Here is an 18,821-nt window from a genome sequence, read left to right as displayed (position 1 = left end):
TAAATTTCGGCATAATTGTGTGTGGAAATCTTTATTCATACACAATACTTGAAATTATCTTTTAATTGTTTTTGCAGGATCGAGACCTTCTGAAGACCTTCATGATCCCACCGAAGACCTTCATCACTTTCATGATGACCCTAGAGGACCATTATTTGAAGGATATTCCGTATCACAATAGCCTACATGCAGCGGATGTAACTCAGTCCACTAATGTGTTACTAAATTCTCCAGCCCTTGAGGTAAATTAATTTAATTTCTGTACTATTCATCCAACTAGTGGTATGATACAAATGTGAAAGCAGTTTCGTAGGTTTGTTGTCCTTATGATTTATATATGAAGGAAATGAGGATAAAAATACATGGCAGAAGCTTTCATGATTGTTAAAGAGATGAAAGGACGGCATATCCCTACGTTCCCAATTTTATGTAGGTCTGGTTGTAATAGCGGCCGAGTGAGATGTAAATAGTATCACTTCACATTTTTAAAAGCCGAAAACTAATTAAGCAAGAGGAATTGCGTTTCCTATAAAAACAAAAGTGTTAGATACAAATGAACCCTTCGTGGGTTGCACAAGAAAAAATACATTGATGGTTGTACACTGTGTCAGAGACCAGTTTCTTAAAATATGTTCAATTAAAGGTCTAAAACTGCAAACCCATAAAATCTTAATTTGCAGACAATTGAGTTTCTATAAAACTATGAAATGAACAATTTGTAGTTAATAAATGAAGGGCTCGGGTGTAAAACATGATAAGTGACATTTTGGTTATTTTTGACTTACGAAGTAAAATGTGCCATCCTTCAATTTTTGAGTGAAATTGTCATGGTCCACTTCATGCACAGAAAAGCTAATCGGGACTGGACCTACAGTTTAAAGTGAGTAGAACCACTATTTGCCTCCGGGTATCGAACCAGGGACATTTGATTCCAATATGATGACGTTACCTCTGCGACATTGGGGAGGGAATTGGAAAAATGAGTTTCTTTTGCAAATAACATAACTGGTGATTGAAAATCCTTTTCATTTTTCACGTCACTCTTGCAAGTGTTATGCTGATGTCTCTTAATGGTCATCTGAATCAAACTGTCTCTTAAATCACTTTCCCTCGGAATTTTAAGGAATAGCTGTTTTTTTCACTCTTCTTCCCTTATATCCATCTTATTACACCAACTTTAAAGTTATTGCACAAGTATCGCAGTTCAATAGAAGTCAAAAATTAACAAGAACGGCACACACTTCGTTAGTTGGGCACAGAATGGCAGTCCAGATTTTCAGTAAAAACTAGGTATGCCGATAAGTGCATGGACTCGAGACCGGGGTGATTCAACAAACCCCTCATATCTGACTAGCAACAAAATGGTGGTGTAAAGGATGAAGGTCAGAAACTCAACTGTACAGATGGAGGGTGTTGACAATACGATCATTGATAAAATGGCGACATTAAAACCACACACACTGAACTAGAGACCATGTGTCACCAATACTTCATAGCACATACAGTACACATATGGAAGAATAAGTTGGTTGTTTCAATTGTTAAAGCTGTACACAGTCTCATGGACACAAATGTCTCAATATATAGGTGAGATTGATGGTTACTTAATATTACAAAAGAATGTACAGTTTCATATCTGACAATTAAATAACCATTCCCTCTTTTAAATTACATCTATTCCTCTCTAAATATATTCGTTATTAAATTAGAACCATGTAACTTGTATGCCTCTTGTGCTGTATGTAATCCTAAAAATGCTAACCAAAATATCACGTAATATGCTTCCGCTTAAAGTACTGTCAATGCTAGAGTACTTGTGGGAGCATTTATGCTAGCAAAAATGGTAAAGGAAATGCTTCTGTCTAAAGGAGACCTTATACAAATTCAGTATTGTGTGGTGTTCATTCATTTTTAAGCCATACTGCTGAAATTAACTAAAAAACCATGGTGGCTTGAATTGGGAGTTCTTATGCAACAAAGCATTTTCATTTTATACAATAAGTACTCTTCTTAAGCCTCAAACTGAAATTTGCTACTTCATTTAAGACTAACCTTAATACCTGAATGTGCAGCCTTGTCCATACTGACATGTTGATGACACTCAAAAATATTGTGTACAAAAATTATAGTACGTGACAGAAATAAAACAAAGGTACATAAATTATTTCATATATTTATTACTTTATTGAAGATATTTCATTTTGTTCGATCAACTGAAGTAAACTCGTTCGAAAGTTGACAGTCATCATGCAATCAGAAAAGTTTTATCTTTGTTTACCTGATGAGGTTGAATCCTGAATAAGGCTTTGTTGTCATGTGAGTAGTCTACTCACTATGTAACCACCAAAGGTTCCATGTTTGAATCCACTCTGGACATGGTTGATCTTTACGTCACAATTAGCTGAAAGTGGCAGCAAAGTGATGCAAAATAAGAAACTTACACACGCAAACAAACAAAAGAGGAAAAGTCTTGAATGTGCCATAGAATAGAATAGATGGTCTTTGTTTAAGCAGGTGTGTTTCAGCCTCATCGGCCATTCTTGCAAACCGACGCTTGTCAGAGATACAATTAATGAATAAAACAAAGAAAGAGGGAAAAAAACATAATGATCATGATAATTCAATAAAGATAATACAATGATAAAATAATACATTGAATTGATTAGTATGTATACTGTGGAGTAAAGATAAGTAATAAGTAGAAGCACATATTTTTGGTAAATAAAAAAATCAAAATTTCGGTACAGAAATAAGTCAATTTTGGGTTCAAAAGCGGTAAATAAAAGAAAATTCTGCTGTTATAGCGGTGAAAAAGCAGTATACAGAATGACATTTTGGTTTTAAATTATAGTATAATCTAAAATTTGATTTAAAAACTGCACTTACTACATAAAATAAACATATCCCTTCTAATAGCACATTTATGTCGTTACCAGAATATTATGTTTATTCCTGTATAAAGGGGTCCATTTTTGCTTCTCAAATATTTACAGCAGAATTAATCAATTTTCCGCAAATTGTATAACTTGCAAGATAATTCTGATATCAGAAAGTGTCACGTCTGTAAATAAACTCTAAATTTCGTGTTTGAGAGTCTATTTCACATTTTGCAGTTCATTTTGCATCATTTTGTGACAAAACAGGGTAGGAAAATGCACCTTTCAGAAACATGAAAAATTAACATTACAATGTGTTGTTTCACATTTCGTGTTTTCGTCAAAAACAAAATATGCATGCCTCTAGTAGTAAGTCATCAGTAGTGTGTGTTGGGGGGGGGGAGTTGTTAGGTATGCATTATATGATGTGTAAGTGCAGGTGCAATTGTTAAGATATGTAGGTTATTGTAATTGCCATAATTATTTAACTAATCCATAGTTAAAATCAAATTTTGTTTATCGTAGTTTACAAATAACCTAATTAAGACTGGCCCTACAGTTTAAAGTGGTATTCAAACCACTGTGCCATCAGGAAAGCCCAAATGTTCTAATTCATCTTCATCACCATGATAAACTAGAAACATGGAGAACCAACATATATGAAATATGAAAAAGAAATTTATAAAATATAATAAGTATGAATACGTGGAGATTGATTTTGTAAATAATTAAAAATAATTTCACAATAATTAATTTTTTTTATGTACAATGAATAACCTAGCAGAAAATTTATGATGTTTGTGACAGCATAATGATTTATCTTTCCTTTTTCGCAGTCTGTATTCACACCATTGGAAATCATGGCAGCCATTTTTGCTGCAGCTATTCATGATGTGGATCACCCAGGACTCACAAATCAGTTTCTTATAAATTCAAGTAAGTATATTTTATACAGTCTGTGCCGTATATAGCTCTAGATTTGTGTCATAAGAGTAGTTGTCTGCCTTATTCTGACAAGCACCAAGAGAAAACTATACAATATTTATTATTAGCTGATAGTATGATAGTGTTGTACAGCCATGGGCCCTTCTGCATTGTAACAACTTCTTTGACTTTCAAAGCGATCATTACAGTGTCAGTGACTGCACAATATCCAACTTCATATCCCAACTAAAGGTCTTTTCTAACGTTACGGCAGGCATCCTAGATGCTGGTAAGGGAAGTGGAGAGTAATTTGCAGCAGACCAACCAGTCAACAGTAGTGGCGCCGGGAGTTACAACATTAAGTGGAGGAAGTTCTGCCCACACATCATTCTGCATGCTGCTACATTTCTTATCACACTGGATTAGTCGTTTCCCTCCTCCCCACTTTCCGTGCCAGCATGTAGGGTGCCCTCTGTAAGACTGGAAAGATCTATACGTATGGCCAAATCCAGATAAAATGGTATCTGGATATCCGGACGGTTTTATCATTTATCTGTTTTGTGGGCTATCCACATATTCCTTTATTTGTCATGTTCGTATTTCACTGCACGGATTTTCTACAAATCCTTCATCAAATCTGCACTATCTGGATATTCGGATATCCGTGCTAACTGGATATTGGATAATTTGAAATCGTGATTTTGTAGCCATTGCTGCTCCCAACACCTACATTAAACCCTAATGATATGAATTATGTAGTAAGAGGAACATTAGTTGATTTTGCAATTTACATTTTTTTATTGGATTTTAACTGGCAACAAAGGGTAGGAAATATATACATATTCTACCTTTCAAATCAACGGGCCATCTGCCACCACACCCTCCAATTTCGATTCAGACTTGCAGCATTTTGACAATTTAGATTTTTTTTTTAAATGCCCACTTACATGTGTTATAGATTGTTCTTAACATCTATTTAATTGCCCCTACTTAAATATAGTTGGAAATTTAAAAAAATATTTTTTTATTCAATGCTAAACCCCTACCACAAGGCAAGTTAAGATAAAAATGAAGCTGTACTTTAACAAGAGATTTAGACTTTGCTTTAATTATTAATGCATGTAAAAGATAATATGTTCAGAGTTCATCCTGGATGGGGAATGGCCACATTACTTTGTTTAATATTTTTGAATGTAATTCTTAAACAAAATAAACAAATCTTAAGACTTCTTTTTTCGAGTGCTGTACTTTAGCATTATAGCTAGGGTCTGGATAGTTATGCACTTAAAATACATAAAATATGCACTTTAGAAAAACACATTATCTTTTGCTCTCTTTCGCAAAAACTCTAAATGTAAATGAATGTTTGTTTCTTCAGTTCAAGTCATTTAGCATGTAATAATTGTAAAAATAACAGTTCTGAATTCTTCCACACACTCTCTCTTGTATACTTTACGATGCTGTTATATAAATTGTAGAAAAATTACATTCCTTAACAGATTGTGATTGCACTTGATTGCAACATATCTCAAATTTTCAACTTTGAAACTCCTGTTTTGAGAAGAGTATTTTTATACTCGGAAAAAAGCTCGCTCTACTTCAGATGATAAAATTGGACAATATTTTAAAGCAATATTATTTGACACATCAAGTTCAAGATATATAGACTGCTCATTGCATTGTGTTGTTTCTCTCTCTCTCAAAAAGAATAGAAGTCATCTCCGTGTTTCATAAAAGAAAGTGTAGAATAAATAGCAGTGATGAAAGTAAATAGGAAGTTTTTTTATTTATTTATTTAGAAGTAGGGTGACCACACATCTCGTTTCGACTGAGACAGTCCCATTTCAGAGACATGTCCCGTCCATATTATTAAAAAGCCACTATTTGTCCCGTTTTATAAGTCTAGGAGTTATCTTGAAAACTAAGTCTAAATTTCAGAGACATTTCATGCTGAAAAAGATGCATTGTTTTGTATGTGTTCCGTTATTTGTAGAGCAATGAATAAGCATGCAGTTTTTTTACTGAGTTGCAACGAGAATTTAAAGATCTTGGCACAAACTCAAAAGAAAAATCCAAGAGTTGTGTGTCTGATATGTGGCGTAAGGTTTTCTGAGAGATTTATAAACAGTTGGTGAAGGATGAAGCTGCTCTCAATAAGACACTGTCTTCTGCTAAATACTTCTTGCATTTCTCAACTTCAGCATAGGACTAACATCAAAGATTGATTAGGAAGGACGAAAAAAAAAAAAAAGGTAAAGTCACCATGCCATGAAGGCGTATAGGGGGTGTGGGGGTAATGAGAAACTCTTATGTTAATTATACCGAGATGATCATACCTTTTGACAACAAGAGATCATATTTCATTTATTGTTTATGATGTATCATTTATGCGATCCATCCTTTTATAAATTATAACAGTATGTTAATAATAACAATAATTAAGCCTAACAGATTTATCAGAATTTTGGGGGTGGTGGTGGGGGTTAACTGATCTTGCAATGTCCCATTTTTGGGTCAAAATATTATGGTCACACTATTAAGAAGACAATACACCTGATGCTCAGACATAAAATTTCCATTTCAGTAGTGGTTGTTAGCTTGACAAAATGAAAGAAGTTTATATATACTAGAGCAAATTAAAAAGTAAGTTACAACCCCCTTCTAGTATAAAACAAAACACATTAGAAAGAAAATAATTATTGGACAAAAATGTATGAACATTTAACTTTTTTCGGCATAGTCACCAAGGTATTCCAAGGACTTTTCGAATTGTGTGACCAGTTTTTCGATTTCATCCAATATCAATTGAGTTGACTTTTGTGCTCATCGGGTAACAACCGCGGCACCCAGTGAGAGCACAGTTTCCGATACATCCAACTGGTCATGAATCAGCATAGACACACTATCGTAGGATATGTTCAGTTCACTTGCAATCTCTTTTAATTTTCATGTGGCAGCTGGCAAGGATGATTGCATTCACACGCTCAGTTTTGTCGATAGTGTTCACAGTTGCAGACCACCCGACACACTGTCAGTCATTCAGGTTCGTTCTTTCCTCATTGAACATTTTGCACAATTTCCTGATCATGGGGTGCGACTTTGCTTTCTCACCTACACCTCGAGAATTTGGTGATAGGATTTCACTCCGATTATGCCTTTCGCGCCCACAAACATCGGACAACGAAGCGCACCTCAATGTTGTACGCCACCTCAATACGATGTGCCATACTCACAGGGTGACTACTCTCGTACTAAACCAGCTGCCGGACAGTGTTGCCACCAAGTGTGATTATTTTATCTCTTTTTAGTACAGGAACACGGCTCGGGTGTAACTTACTTTTTGATTTGCCCACATATGATTCATATATGGATGTACCAAACAAAGTTTAAAATTTGCATATGTAAAATACATAACTATCTGGGCCCTAATTATAACCAATAAGTTGTTCTTGATATATTTATTTTGCATATACAGATGACAATACTATTCCACGAATGTACATTGCTTTCAACTCCATTGGAATCTAGAATAACTGACTTGTGTTTGAAGATTTAACCATAATGGTAGTTTTAAGTTTTAGTTTGGAAATTAGAAAATTAGGCCTGCTAAATAGTGTATCTTTCATTACAGGTTCTGAATTGGCGTTGATGTACAATGACGAGTCAGTCTTGGAAAACCATCATCTGGCTGTGGCATTTAAGTTACTACAGAATGATAACTGTGACATATTTGTTAATTTAGGAAAGAAACCAAGGCAAACTCTAAGGAAGATGGTAATAGATATGGTGAGTATACACAGCATCATGTGTTCATAGGTATAAAATAAACAATAAACATTGCATTACATAACAATATTTTGCCTACTGAGTTTGTTTGTAGTTTATGCCCAGGTAGGCCTACAGTTTAAAGTGGGATCCAAACCACCACGTGCCTTCACTGGGGATCGAACCCGGGACCCTTTGCATATAAGGCAACAACATTACCACTACACTAGTAGAGGGTGTGTTTTCCCTACTAGCATTATATGTGGGTAATCAGAAAATATATAGTTTATACTTAATTTCCAAGGTACAGTTCCTAATTCTGAAATTTATTTGTTTTAAAAGTTTCAAATTTGATTCAAAGAAAGACTTAATGTCTGAATACAACTCTGAACAATGACTATACGTAGTTCAGTTATGAATATTTACAAAATGGGTATCCAGTAACAGTGTAAATTCAAGCATAGGATCAAACTGCTAGTTATTGGACATTTCTTTGATATATTGGTTACAGCTCTCAGTATACAGCGTGTCCACAAAAACATTCCTTGATATAAATGACCACAAAATTTAATTACGTATATTACGAAATTTATACAGATACCATTCGAAAGAACAGCTCAAAGAATTTTAGCGGATGTGTAATTGTTGGCGCTAACTACAATAGATGGCATAACAATAAAAGAATGAAAAAAGGAAAAAATCTTTTGATTGTCAATGTGTTATTATAAATGGCATTGTTGTTAGAAGCAAATTGTGTTACTGTTGATGTTTACTGGATGTTTAGCTTTGCATTTCAGTTCAGTGTGAATTCTGTAGCGTTTAGAGATTCATGACGAACCCACAGGAACGTAGTTGGTGTGTACTGGAATACCATAACACACTGAGTGTAGTGTGAAGCAACCTTTTACTTGAACCTCAACGAAGCATCCTAGTATTCACTTTACGAAATAGCAATTAGGATTTTGATAACTTCAATGAAACTTGGACGTCACTATTTAAAGTTTCCATATATTTTATCACTTATTGATCTACTGTGTTTTGTTTCTTTTTCGTTGCTATGGTCAAAAATGTATATAGAAATGTATACATCGTAATTTTACATTATGAAGAATGTGATTATAATTAATTATGCATCATATTAATGCAACAACGTTTTCCAAAATAAAACAAAACAGAAATTGATAACATGGGTATACCATTTTGTATATTAAAGACAAAATTAAACAAAACATAATAAATGAAATAAATGAACATCTTTGGGTCAGTCACAAGTGACAGTTCAGCGTGCCTTCCGACAGACCTTCAGACATGTGGTACCTACTGACAAGACAAATCTGAGATGGTACAGAGATTTTGTAGAGCGAGGATGCATATGTGATCATTGGAAAGGCCATTCAGGGAGGCCATCTGCCAGTGTGGAAATTGTGGAACATGTGGTGCGGGAGACATTTGTACGTAGTCCTATGATGTCTGTGCATAGAGCTAGCCTGCATTTAAACATCCCTAAATCCTACGTACTTGTTTGAAGTTTCATCCCTACAAACTGCAGTTACTGCAAAAGTTGAAACGTGATGACAGTGAAAAACGACTTGCTTTCTGTGAACGTTTAACACGTATGGAGAATAATGAGGAACTGAACTGAAATGCAAAGCTAAACATCCAGTAAACATCAACAGTAACACAATTTGCTTATAACAACAATGCCATTTACAATAATATATTAACAATCGAAAGAATTTTTCCTTTTTTTTCCCATTCTTTTATTGTTATGCCATCTATTGTTGTAGTTAGCGCCAACAATTACACATCCCCTAAAATTCATTGAACTGTTCTTTCGAATGGTATGGGTATAAATTCCGTAATATACATAATTAAAATTTTGTGGTCGTTTAAAATCATGGAATGTTTTTGTGGACACGCTGTATATTTCCGGCTGAATACTGTTTTGTCGTATCTACACTTTTTGTCTGAAATGATTGATGACATTAATGTATCTGGATGTCAAGTGTTTGCGCAAATCATGTAGCACATTCACAATCCAGCTCAGCTCTCCTAAAGAGTTACAACAACATAGTATTCAGGTGGCGATATCATTGTACACGCGTTAAATGACCATCAGGAAATTTTCTGAAAGACTTTCTATAACTGAGTGCAACAATTGCATCACAAACTTTCAGACAAGTTGAAGAGTAGAAGTCATATTTTCAAGAATTGTGGGATTCATAACAAATCAAGTGTATTAAACATTATTAGGAATGGAGTGAAATTGATGTCTCTTTCGAGGAAGTGTTACTCGTTCAAAATGTTATTTTTTAAATGTATCATCTTCCAGGTATTAGCAACAGACATGTCGAAACACATGAGCTTGCTAGCAGACTTGAAAACTATGGTTGAAACGAAGAAAGTGGCCGGATCAGGAGTTCTACTGCTGGACAATTACACAGATAGGATACAGGTAAAGAAACTTCCATCTTTAATGATAAATAATATGCATTAATTTTTTCAACAACGTAATATGTGAACCTCCCAACAAAATTAGTTCAATTTCATTTTGCAAAACATTCTTGACTTTTATTACTCATAAATTTTGCCTTGGTCAGTATTTTAATGTTTTATCAATACTATTAATATTTCTCCACATTGTGGTCCAGTTGAAGATTGTTTTATTGTTCTATTGCATCAGAAAAACAGGTTTGAATTTGAGGTGACTTGGACTTCCAGCCATTGACCTTCCAACTGAGAAAACATTGCTTTGAAAAGGCTGACAAAATTAAACTAAAACAAGCAAAAAAGAATGTATGTTAATGATGGTGAAAATATAGAGAAATAACTAACCAGGGGTAGAAAAATGCAGGGTACCCGATCGTCATGGTGCCTGATTTTCACCTTGTGCCTGTTCAAATTCAGTCCTAAAAAATATAGAAAATATATATATACGTAGGCTGGAAATTTAATATTAATATACAAATGATATGAAAGAGATACTTCTGTGAAACTTTTACATCCCTTTCATGTAGTAGCCAGCATTGTGTACAACCGTTGCCAGCAATGTGGAAGTCGTAGTATTTCTGTAGCAGTGCCTGTTCTGTGTGATGGTTTGAATGGAAATGAAAGTCACATGGGCTGGTAGAGGATCTGTCAGCCCCATCAAGCTAACAAATCAGCCACAGGTTTAATTACATGCACTAGAGCATTGTCCTGCAAAATGATGAGAGGATTCCGCAGAAAGTGTCCCCTCTTCTTTCGCAACGTAGGTTATTTTCCAAATACGAACAGTAATACTCCGCATTGACAGTCTGTCCTGGAGGGACGGCGAGAATCACCAGAACTTTCACATTAGTGAGGTTTTGACTACACAACTTTAGACCGCCAATTCCAACGGTACTCTATTCCTCTCGTCACTGCGCATGCACCTAGTGTTGGAAGGAAGAGTCCATTTACTGGGAGGTAGCTTAGGCATCAAAGTAACATACGGTATAAGTGAGAAGCACGGGTTCAGTTTCATGGCGTATATAGAGCAGTGTTGCCACTATTAAATTTCCAACACACGTATTTTTAATATTTCGAGTTCACTTATGGAAATTTCCATTAGCTCTTTTAAAATAACAAGCGCAATATGTGTGTTTTTTAAAAAAAACATTTCTGTGTTTTCTGTATCACCAAATCAGAATAACAAACTTACCACTACAATTTTTTTTCACTGTTGCTAGCCAAATTTTAAAATTACGGGAATATGTTAAAGTTTTGACTGGCCTTTGAGAAGGCGACTCCAGCCCAAGAATTAATTACTTTCAATTCAATCTTATATTTATTAATGAATTAAATGTTTTAAGATCCTGTTCCAAGCTATGTAGCTTTATGTTAGTTGGATTTATGGCTTTTTTAGACTGTATTTGTCCCCCCCCCTTCCTCTCTCTCCTCCAAAGGCTAGCCTCTGACATTAACCTAAAAGCTATAACTCAAAGTATATGTGAAGGGGGTTCACATACACAGTTGAGTCACATTATTATGACCACCTCCTACATTTGACATTGGCAGCATGTAGCCCGTGAAGTACGTTACGTGGTGAGAGCTGATGTGGTGGGTATATACAGTCAATCACAAAAAAATAGCACCACTCTTAAAAGTTCATGTTTACATGATTTTTATTGACCCTGTATGCGACCATGGCTCCATTCTTGCTCTTGTCCGGTTCACAGGCTCAGAACAAAAGAAATTGCTTTGTATATCGTCCATTTGCCGGAAGATCACATAATTCATAGCGGAGCACAAACTGCAGTGGTGCTATTTTTTTTGTGACTGATTGTAATCTGTGTGATAGGTCATCTGCACACATATCACTCGTTGTTGTCATGGGTAAAGGAGGCGATTTATCAGAGTTGAAAAAATGGATGATTATCAGCTTTTACTGTGGTGAAACTATCCTGAGTGGACGAATGGCACCATTGCGAATAACCAATGTAGAAACTGTTGAGCACCACATGATATTGATGCGAGAGGTGAACATCAGCTGGGAAGCTGCGTGAGGGCCAAATGACATGCTACAGTGAAGCAGCTGATCATCAACGTGAACCACGGGTCTACCGGACATGTGTCTAAAATGACAATTCAGCTAAAGCTGCTGCGTGTGGAGCTCTGAAGCAAACGGGTGGTAATTGCAGCTATATTAACAAAGGTGCATTGGTAGAAAAGGCTTAAATTTGTACGGCAATATCGGAATTGGGCTTCCACTGGTTGGAGATGGGTTGTCTTCTCTGATGAGTTCAGTTGTCTGCTTCATCGAACTGATTACGTACCCATGCCAGGTGAGAAAGAGCAGAGAAAAAACAGCCTGCAACCATTGCTGGAAGAACACAAGTTGGTGGCGGCAGCATTGTGGTCTGGGGAATGTTTTCGTGGCATTCTCAGAGACCACTCTCAATCGATTTGGTTATGAATCCATCCTTGCAGATCATGTATACCCATACATGCTGATTGTTATCTCTGGAGATGATGGGACCTTCCAGCAAGACAATGCAACATATCACACAACTAGAAATGTCAGACAGTGGTTTGAAGAGCACTACTAAGGCCTTCAAGTGCTTCCTTGGCCCCCTAATTCTCCGGACTTGAATCCAATAGAGCTTCTGTGGGACCACCTCGATAGTCACGTTCGCTCTATAGATACTTAGCCAAGCACTCTCCAGCAGCTGTGGGATGAACTAGGCAGCATGGCTACAGATACCTGTGACAACCAACCAGAATCTTCTCCCAGTCGATCTAGCTGCTGTCAGTGGTTACTCTAGATATTAGCTGGTGGTCATAATGTGACTTCATTGTGTATTTATTATCATAAAAAGTGGAAATGACCAGACTCAAATAACAATTGAATCTGTAGTCTTATTGTTCTAATTATTCTTTTTCTGTTTCTTTTCGATTCTAAGTCTGTTCTTCCGTATTCTGCAGGTTTTGCAAAATTTGGTTCACTGTGCTGATCTGAGCAACCCCACGAAGCCTCTGGAATTGTATAGGAGATGGGTGGACCGCATCATGGAAGAATTCTTCCTTCAAGGTGATAAGGAGAGAGAGCACGCCATGGACATTAGCCCTATGTGTGATCGCCACAGCGCAACAATTGAAAAGTCTCAGGTAAGTTGACTGGTGGATAAATAAATTAGAAAACTTAATCAGATTGTCAGCAATTACATTTTCAACATGGTCAGGTTAACCTTTAGCGGATGGATGGGAGATCTTTCTCCCACGCAGTTATTTCCGTTGAGGACAGATCGAAGATTTCTCTCCCACCACCACGTGGCACCATTTCTTGAAAACTGCACACAATATATCAGTTCCGTCTTTTTTGTTCATTAGTATACAAATATAGAAGCTTTGGTCTAGTCGGTCAGACATCTGACTGCCAAGTGGAAGACCCAGGTTCGATCCCCAGGGTGGGTGTTATAAGATCGAAATTTTTTCGACCTTGTTCCCACATAAAGTGGCTCTGGGGCTCACCCAGTCTCAAATCAATGGGTACCTGAGGCAACCCCAGGGGTGAAGGTGGCCAGAGCATGCTGCTGAAAAAGTCCTTTGTTACATTTGCAATATTATAGGATAGATTTTTAAAAAGGCCTATAACTCCTAAACCACCCCTTTTTAAGGATGAATTGGATATAATATTACATCTTTTTTATTTGAAAGTTATCCTTTCTTAATGATATATTTTACTTTTACATGTAATAATGAGCAACACTTTAACATTCTGTGACAACTAGAGGTCCAGGGAGAACACAGGAAAAATGCCAAATTTTCAAAATTTTTCCAGCATCACGTGGCAGCAATTAACGTGCCACTTCTTGAAAACTACACATGATATTTCAGTTCTGTCTGTTTTGTCGCCAGACTGAAAGTTTAAAAAATCATTTTCAAAGTTTGGTTCCGTTCCATAGGACCAAACGTACACGGCTTGTTTGGACAACCCTTGGGAAGGGGAGGAGCCTATTTTGAAAGCGAGGCTGACGTTGTGCAAGATGGTTTTTAATCGCGAGAAGCGTGTTGCTTTGTTGGAGGCTTACTTATAGCTGAAGACCTATATTTTGTGTGTGGATTTCATTTTGTGCATTTGTTTTCTTTATTATCTTATCTTTTAATATCGCACTAAGATCTATGGTATTAATAGTAATAATCAGTGGCGTAGCATGGACATTTCGGGTGGGAACGCCAAGTCCGAAGGAAGGGTCGGCCCTTTTTTGCTTAATAATTTACGTATGGTATTAGTCGCCACAGGTATTGTTTAATTGCCTGAAGTCAGCTGGGCTTTCAATAAAACATCATCCATGCATGTTTTAGCTAGAAAATGAGATGCCTCACTATGCCACAAATGTTTTGAACTCTGGTGTTTTATACCTTTTTTATACCTTTCTGCATGACACAAGTCATTAAGAAACCTTCCTGAATCAGAAGCGCCTCTGCACAACAGTAGACGTCATTGTTGTGGATGATCCAACTACTGATTGATTTGGTTTATTTTACTTTGCTTTTCTATCACTTTTGGGTAATCGCGAATGCGAATATGAGTGATGATATTGAAGAAGAAACACTCACAAAGAACACCCATGCTCACGCTGGGATTCTAACCAAGGACATCTGTCGTCTTGGCACGTTGAGAAAAACACTCGGACACAGAGGTGGGTGGATGATGCAACTATCGTACACTCAACTGATGTAACAGTGCCGATTAGTAATTCAGACCACTGTTTATTACATCTTGAGAATGTTGATAAATATTTAAAAATAATTTTGTCCAGAGACCATTCGATGTTAAGAATTTTCAAAAGAATGCTAAACATTTCCATTGACACAATATTAAGCAGTTACATAACAACGAAAAAATAATAATAATAAAAAAAAAAAAAGAATAGTAGTTTTGCAGGTTAAGTGGTAGAGCAACCACAAGCTGAACTTCTACCATTAGGACTTCACCAACTTATTTGACAAAACCTGTGTTGATATTTTAGTTTTAAATGCACATCGCTGTCCGTGCGATAAATTATACAATGCAGTGGCCATTAAGAAGTGCTATATTTGAGTTTGGTAAAGTTACGTCAGTCAATATTGTGTATTGTAACATCACATAGCATGAGTGGCATTTGTAACATCACATAGCACGAGTGGCATGAGTGCGAAGAACCGGGTAGTAATTCTACCGCTGTCGTCTGCTTCAGAAGTCAGGAAGGGTCACATGAACCAATCACGGTAGACCTCTGCTCCATATGCTGGTATACGAGAGAGTATTTACGCACGTGCTGTAGAGATCCAAGCTTTCCCTCCAGAAAGGCAGCAAGGAATATAGAGTGCTTTATGCTGAACCTGCTCGGCATCCAGAGAGGAAAGGCATTGAAAAAAAATGCTAGAACGAGTGTTGTTAGTGGAGCGTTGCAAGGGGATCGCGAAAAATAGCTATTATAATGCCATGAAGGTCAAACATATATGAAATTAGTCACGTTTTACTTTATATTCACAGCATTTATGCATGTTTGAAATTTTAAATCTGGGAACGCCGGTCGTACGGGCGTAATATACACTACGCCACTGGTAATAATAACAGTAACAATAAGTAGCAAATTTCAGGAACGAGACATAATATCAAATACAGGAAGATACATCCTACATTGTGCATATTTCAATCTGTTGAATTTATAATTTATAAATAAATAGCTATTAAAAAAAATTGCAGTTGAGTCTGGTGACTTTTCGCTCACCCTGTATGTATCCATTGTTACTATTCAAATTTCGGAAATGTTTTCTGTATGTTGGCAACACTGCACTCTTATACATTGTTATTATTTTCCCCAAGAAGTGTCAGCCTGTTTTCAACAAAACTTTGCATACGTTTTTTCATCCACCTCAGTCTGTTGTATGCCACTTCAATTTCTTCTTTCTTTAACACTCATGATTGGGAGACAATACGTACAAATATTGCCGCCGCTTAAAGCCCTGCCTTTAAGAAAGAAAACATAACCGATTTCATCCTTCTATGACAATTATTTCTCAAGCTATGGTCTTTTTTTTTTTTTTTTTTTTTTTTTTTTTTTACTTGGTGACAAATTTAAGAAGCACATGCTTGAAAAGATCTTGTCCACGGAGGCTATACAAGGTTGCGAGGTTCCATCCGTTAAAGGTTGCAAAATGTCAATGATTTTAAGAACTTTGTCATAATAAGATATTAAGTTAATACTGAGCTGATAGCGACACCAATGTATCTGGATCAGTCAATACCACTGATGCAGGTTGGATTTATTTACCGATACTGGCCGTTACTTCTATAGATTCTACTTATCCTGGGAATTATGCAAACTTCTTCGATGTTTTCAAAAGGTATTTTAATATTGTTAAGTAATTCTTGAATATGCTGATGCAAAACTGTGATAAATTGATGCTTATAATTGGAATGCAATACTTAATAATTAGGGGCGCAACAGCTCCTGAGGGCCAGGTCCTACCTACTGACTGCCACCTCACTCCCACTCGTCGAGGTGGGAGATCATCTAACCAGTTATGAGGCGACATGTGGTGAGCACAACGAACCCCCAGTCGTCGTCGTAGGTTTCCTATGACCAGGTTACGCTACTCATTCGTAGCTTCCTGATTTCCTCACGATGGTGGGTGGCTACCAATCTTATACACAGGCTGAAATCTCAGGAGAAAAGTTGTTAGGTTTCCCCCAGGAAACTCGAACCTGTGCGCGTTCTGTAGATGGAGCCCAAAGCAAGTCAGAATTACTCTTAATACTTAATAACTGAACAATGAACATCAAGCAAAGTTAACAAGGAAATGTTAAATAACAATGTTGCAATATGTAGATGTTAAACACTTGCTTAAACACATGAAACAAAGGCATTACATGCCGTATGCAAAAAAAAAAGTTGTTAAAAATCAAATTTGATCAATAAATTGAAAGTAACAGCAAATATTTTGCAATGGGGTTCAGTTGTGTCAGAATCCTGTTTGTTTTCATAAATAAGTTCACCTATGGATGGGATTACATTAACAACAAATGAAGCAGTGTGCTCGACTAGCTAAAGTTCCCATCTTTGCTGCAAGTAGTCCCAAGTTTGATCCATTGTGGGAGCTCCAAAATTTTCGTATTTACGCTGCGTCATGAGGATAACTGGGGAGCTATTTTAAATAATTAGTAGGAAGCGGTGATGAGGTTCCACACATTTTGAATTTTGAAAAGTCACTTGGCAGGCCTTAGCTAGTTCTAGTATAATAAGAAAATAAGTCAAAACATTTTTACTCAAGAGTTTTTGCCCTTCCCGTTTCTGGAACCATCCTCATGAATTTCAAATGTTAAAAATACCTCAACAATGGGTTAATTAATTAATAAGGTATCAGAATATTTTTCATTATATTTCTACATTTCGTACAGCAGGGTGGCTACTCACCGGGAATTCCTTGAATTTCGAGAATTGTGTGTGAATTCTTCTCCGGAGACGTGAAAAATTGCAACTCTTATTAATTAAAATCCCATTTAATATTATACATATTTATAAATGCACTGAGGCAAGTTTAGTGTTTATGGTAACCGAGGAAGGAAAATAAAGCTACATGGAAAATAAAACTGAATTCTCTCAGCCCTTTTACTTTGTTATCGTCGCTTACAGACAGAAGATTATTGCAAGATAAGATATCTTGAAGTTGGTTAGGTAAATTTGAGTTTGAAATTCTTATACAGTTAACAATTATTCGTAGATTAGCATATCCCGGAATGTTTGTGACTTGTGTTTGTAGATGTATTTCAAGTCTGAGTATGTGAAAATATCAAATGTAAACTTTGTGCACTTAAAATTAAATATTACAAATATATAAGTATATGTACAGTTTAAATTAATTGAATTAGAATTTTTGAACATATTGGAATCATGGAGACACTTTATATTGTTAATATATTGCAGGGGGGTGGGGGTGGGGGGTCAGAAGCAGTAATACCTGAGGTTGAAATAGAGATAACACCTGCTTGTACCCTTGAATTTTTCGAAAGTTCACCTTGAAAACTGGCAATTATACTTTAATTTTATTATGGTCCTAGAGTGGCCACGTTGTATAATTAGTGTAATGAGATGCATAGTTGTTCTATTTTGTTGTTGACATTTACACACTTCGGTCAAGAACAACCTTTAAAACTTGGAGGAAATTTTAGTCATAAAGTTAATGTTGTTTTACTTCTCACCAGGTAATGCATTCATATGTAATACATATTTATGTATGAAACTGAAATCAGTTATATTTTGTATTATTTTTGCACATCATGACATGTAGATTCGAAATATTAAATTCTTATTTTCCATATTTGTACATATACTAGGTTTTGGCTCATATTTTACACATCTTAGTTATTTTTACATATTATTTCCACATTTCAGTACAGTTCTCGATGCAATAACTACATTTTCCTGTGTGACTGAAAGGATTTGGTGAATTTTTTGCTAATTGATAAATTTGAAATACACTTACATTAATTACTTCTTGCAATATTGAATGCAGTTTTAATCAATATAAAACCATCTTGAGAGACAAGAGAGAGAAATAAACGTTGCAACAAAAATGTTGTTATTCGTTGTTTTGGAAACAGATAATGAAAACACATTTTGTGTCAATGTAAGCATACTGTATTTTATGTAGCTCATGTAGTGTCTTATATTATTAACACGTTAACTGCCAGGGTGGTGAAATTTTGCCTCCTGTGGCCCAAGTTGTTATTGGACTTTATTTTGCAAG

General features: G+C 36.0%; 1 protein-coding gene across 12 annotated transcripts in view; it reads left to right on the top strand.

Annotated features, from left to right (window-relative positions):
- Nucleotides 1-18,821, top strand: part of dnc (phosphodiesterase dunce) — an 865,583-nt gene that overhangs the window by 841,219 nt on the left and 5,543 nt on the right. For all 12 annotated transcript variants that reach the window (XM_083132916.1, XM_083132909.1, XM_083132866.1 and 9 more), the window contains 5 exons: nucleotides 78-242; nucleotides 3,713-3,812; nucleotides 7,432-7,586; nucleotides 9,898-10,020; nucleotides 13,011-13,193. In XM_083132916.1, the coding sequence (XP_082989042.1) occupies nucleotides 78-242; nucleotides 3,713-3,812; nucleotides 7,432-7,586; nucleotides 9,898-10,020; nucleotides 13,011-13,193 (726 nt within the window). The remainder of the gene's footprint in view (nucleotides 1-77; nucleotides 243-3,712; nucleotides 3,813-7,431; nucleotides 7,587-9,897; nucleotides 10,021-13,010; nucleotides 13,194-18,821) is intronic.

This window comes from Lepisma saccharinum, chromosome 1 (assembly GCF_977018435.1).
Source record: "Lepisma saccharinum chromosome 1, izLepSacc3.1, whole genome shotgun sequence".
NCBI classification, from domain to species: Eukaryota; Metazoa; Arthropoda; class Insecta; order Zygentoma; family Lepismatidae; genus Lepisma; species Lepisma saccharinum.
This window is presented reverse-complemented; position numbering and strand designations above follow the sequence as displayed.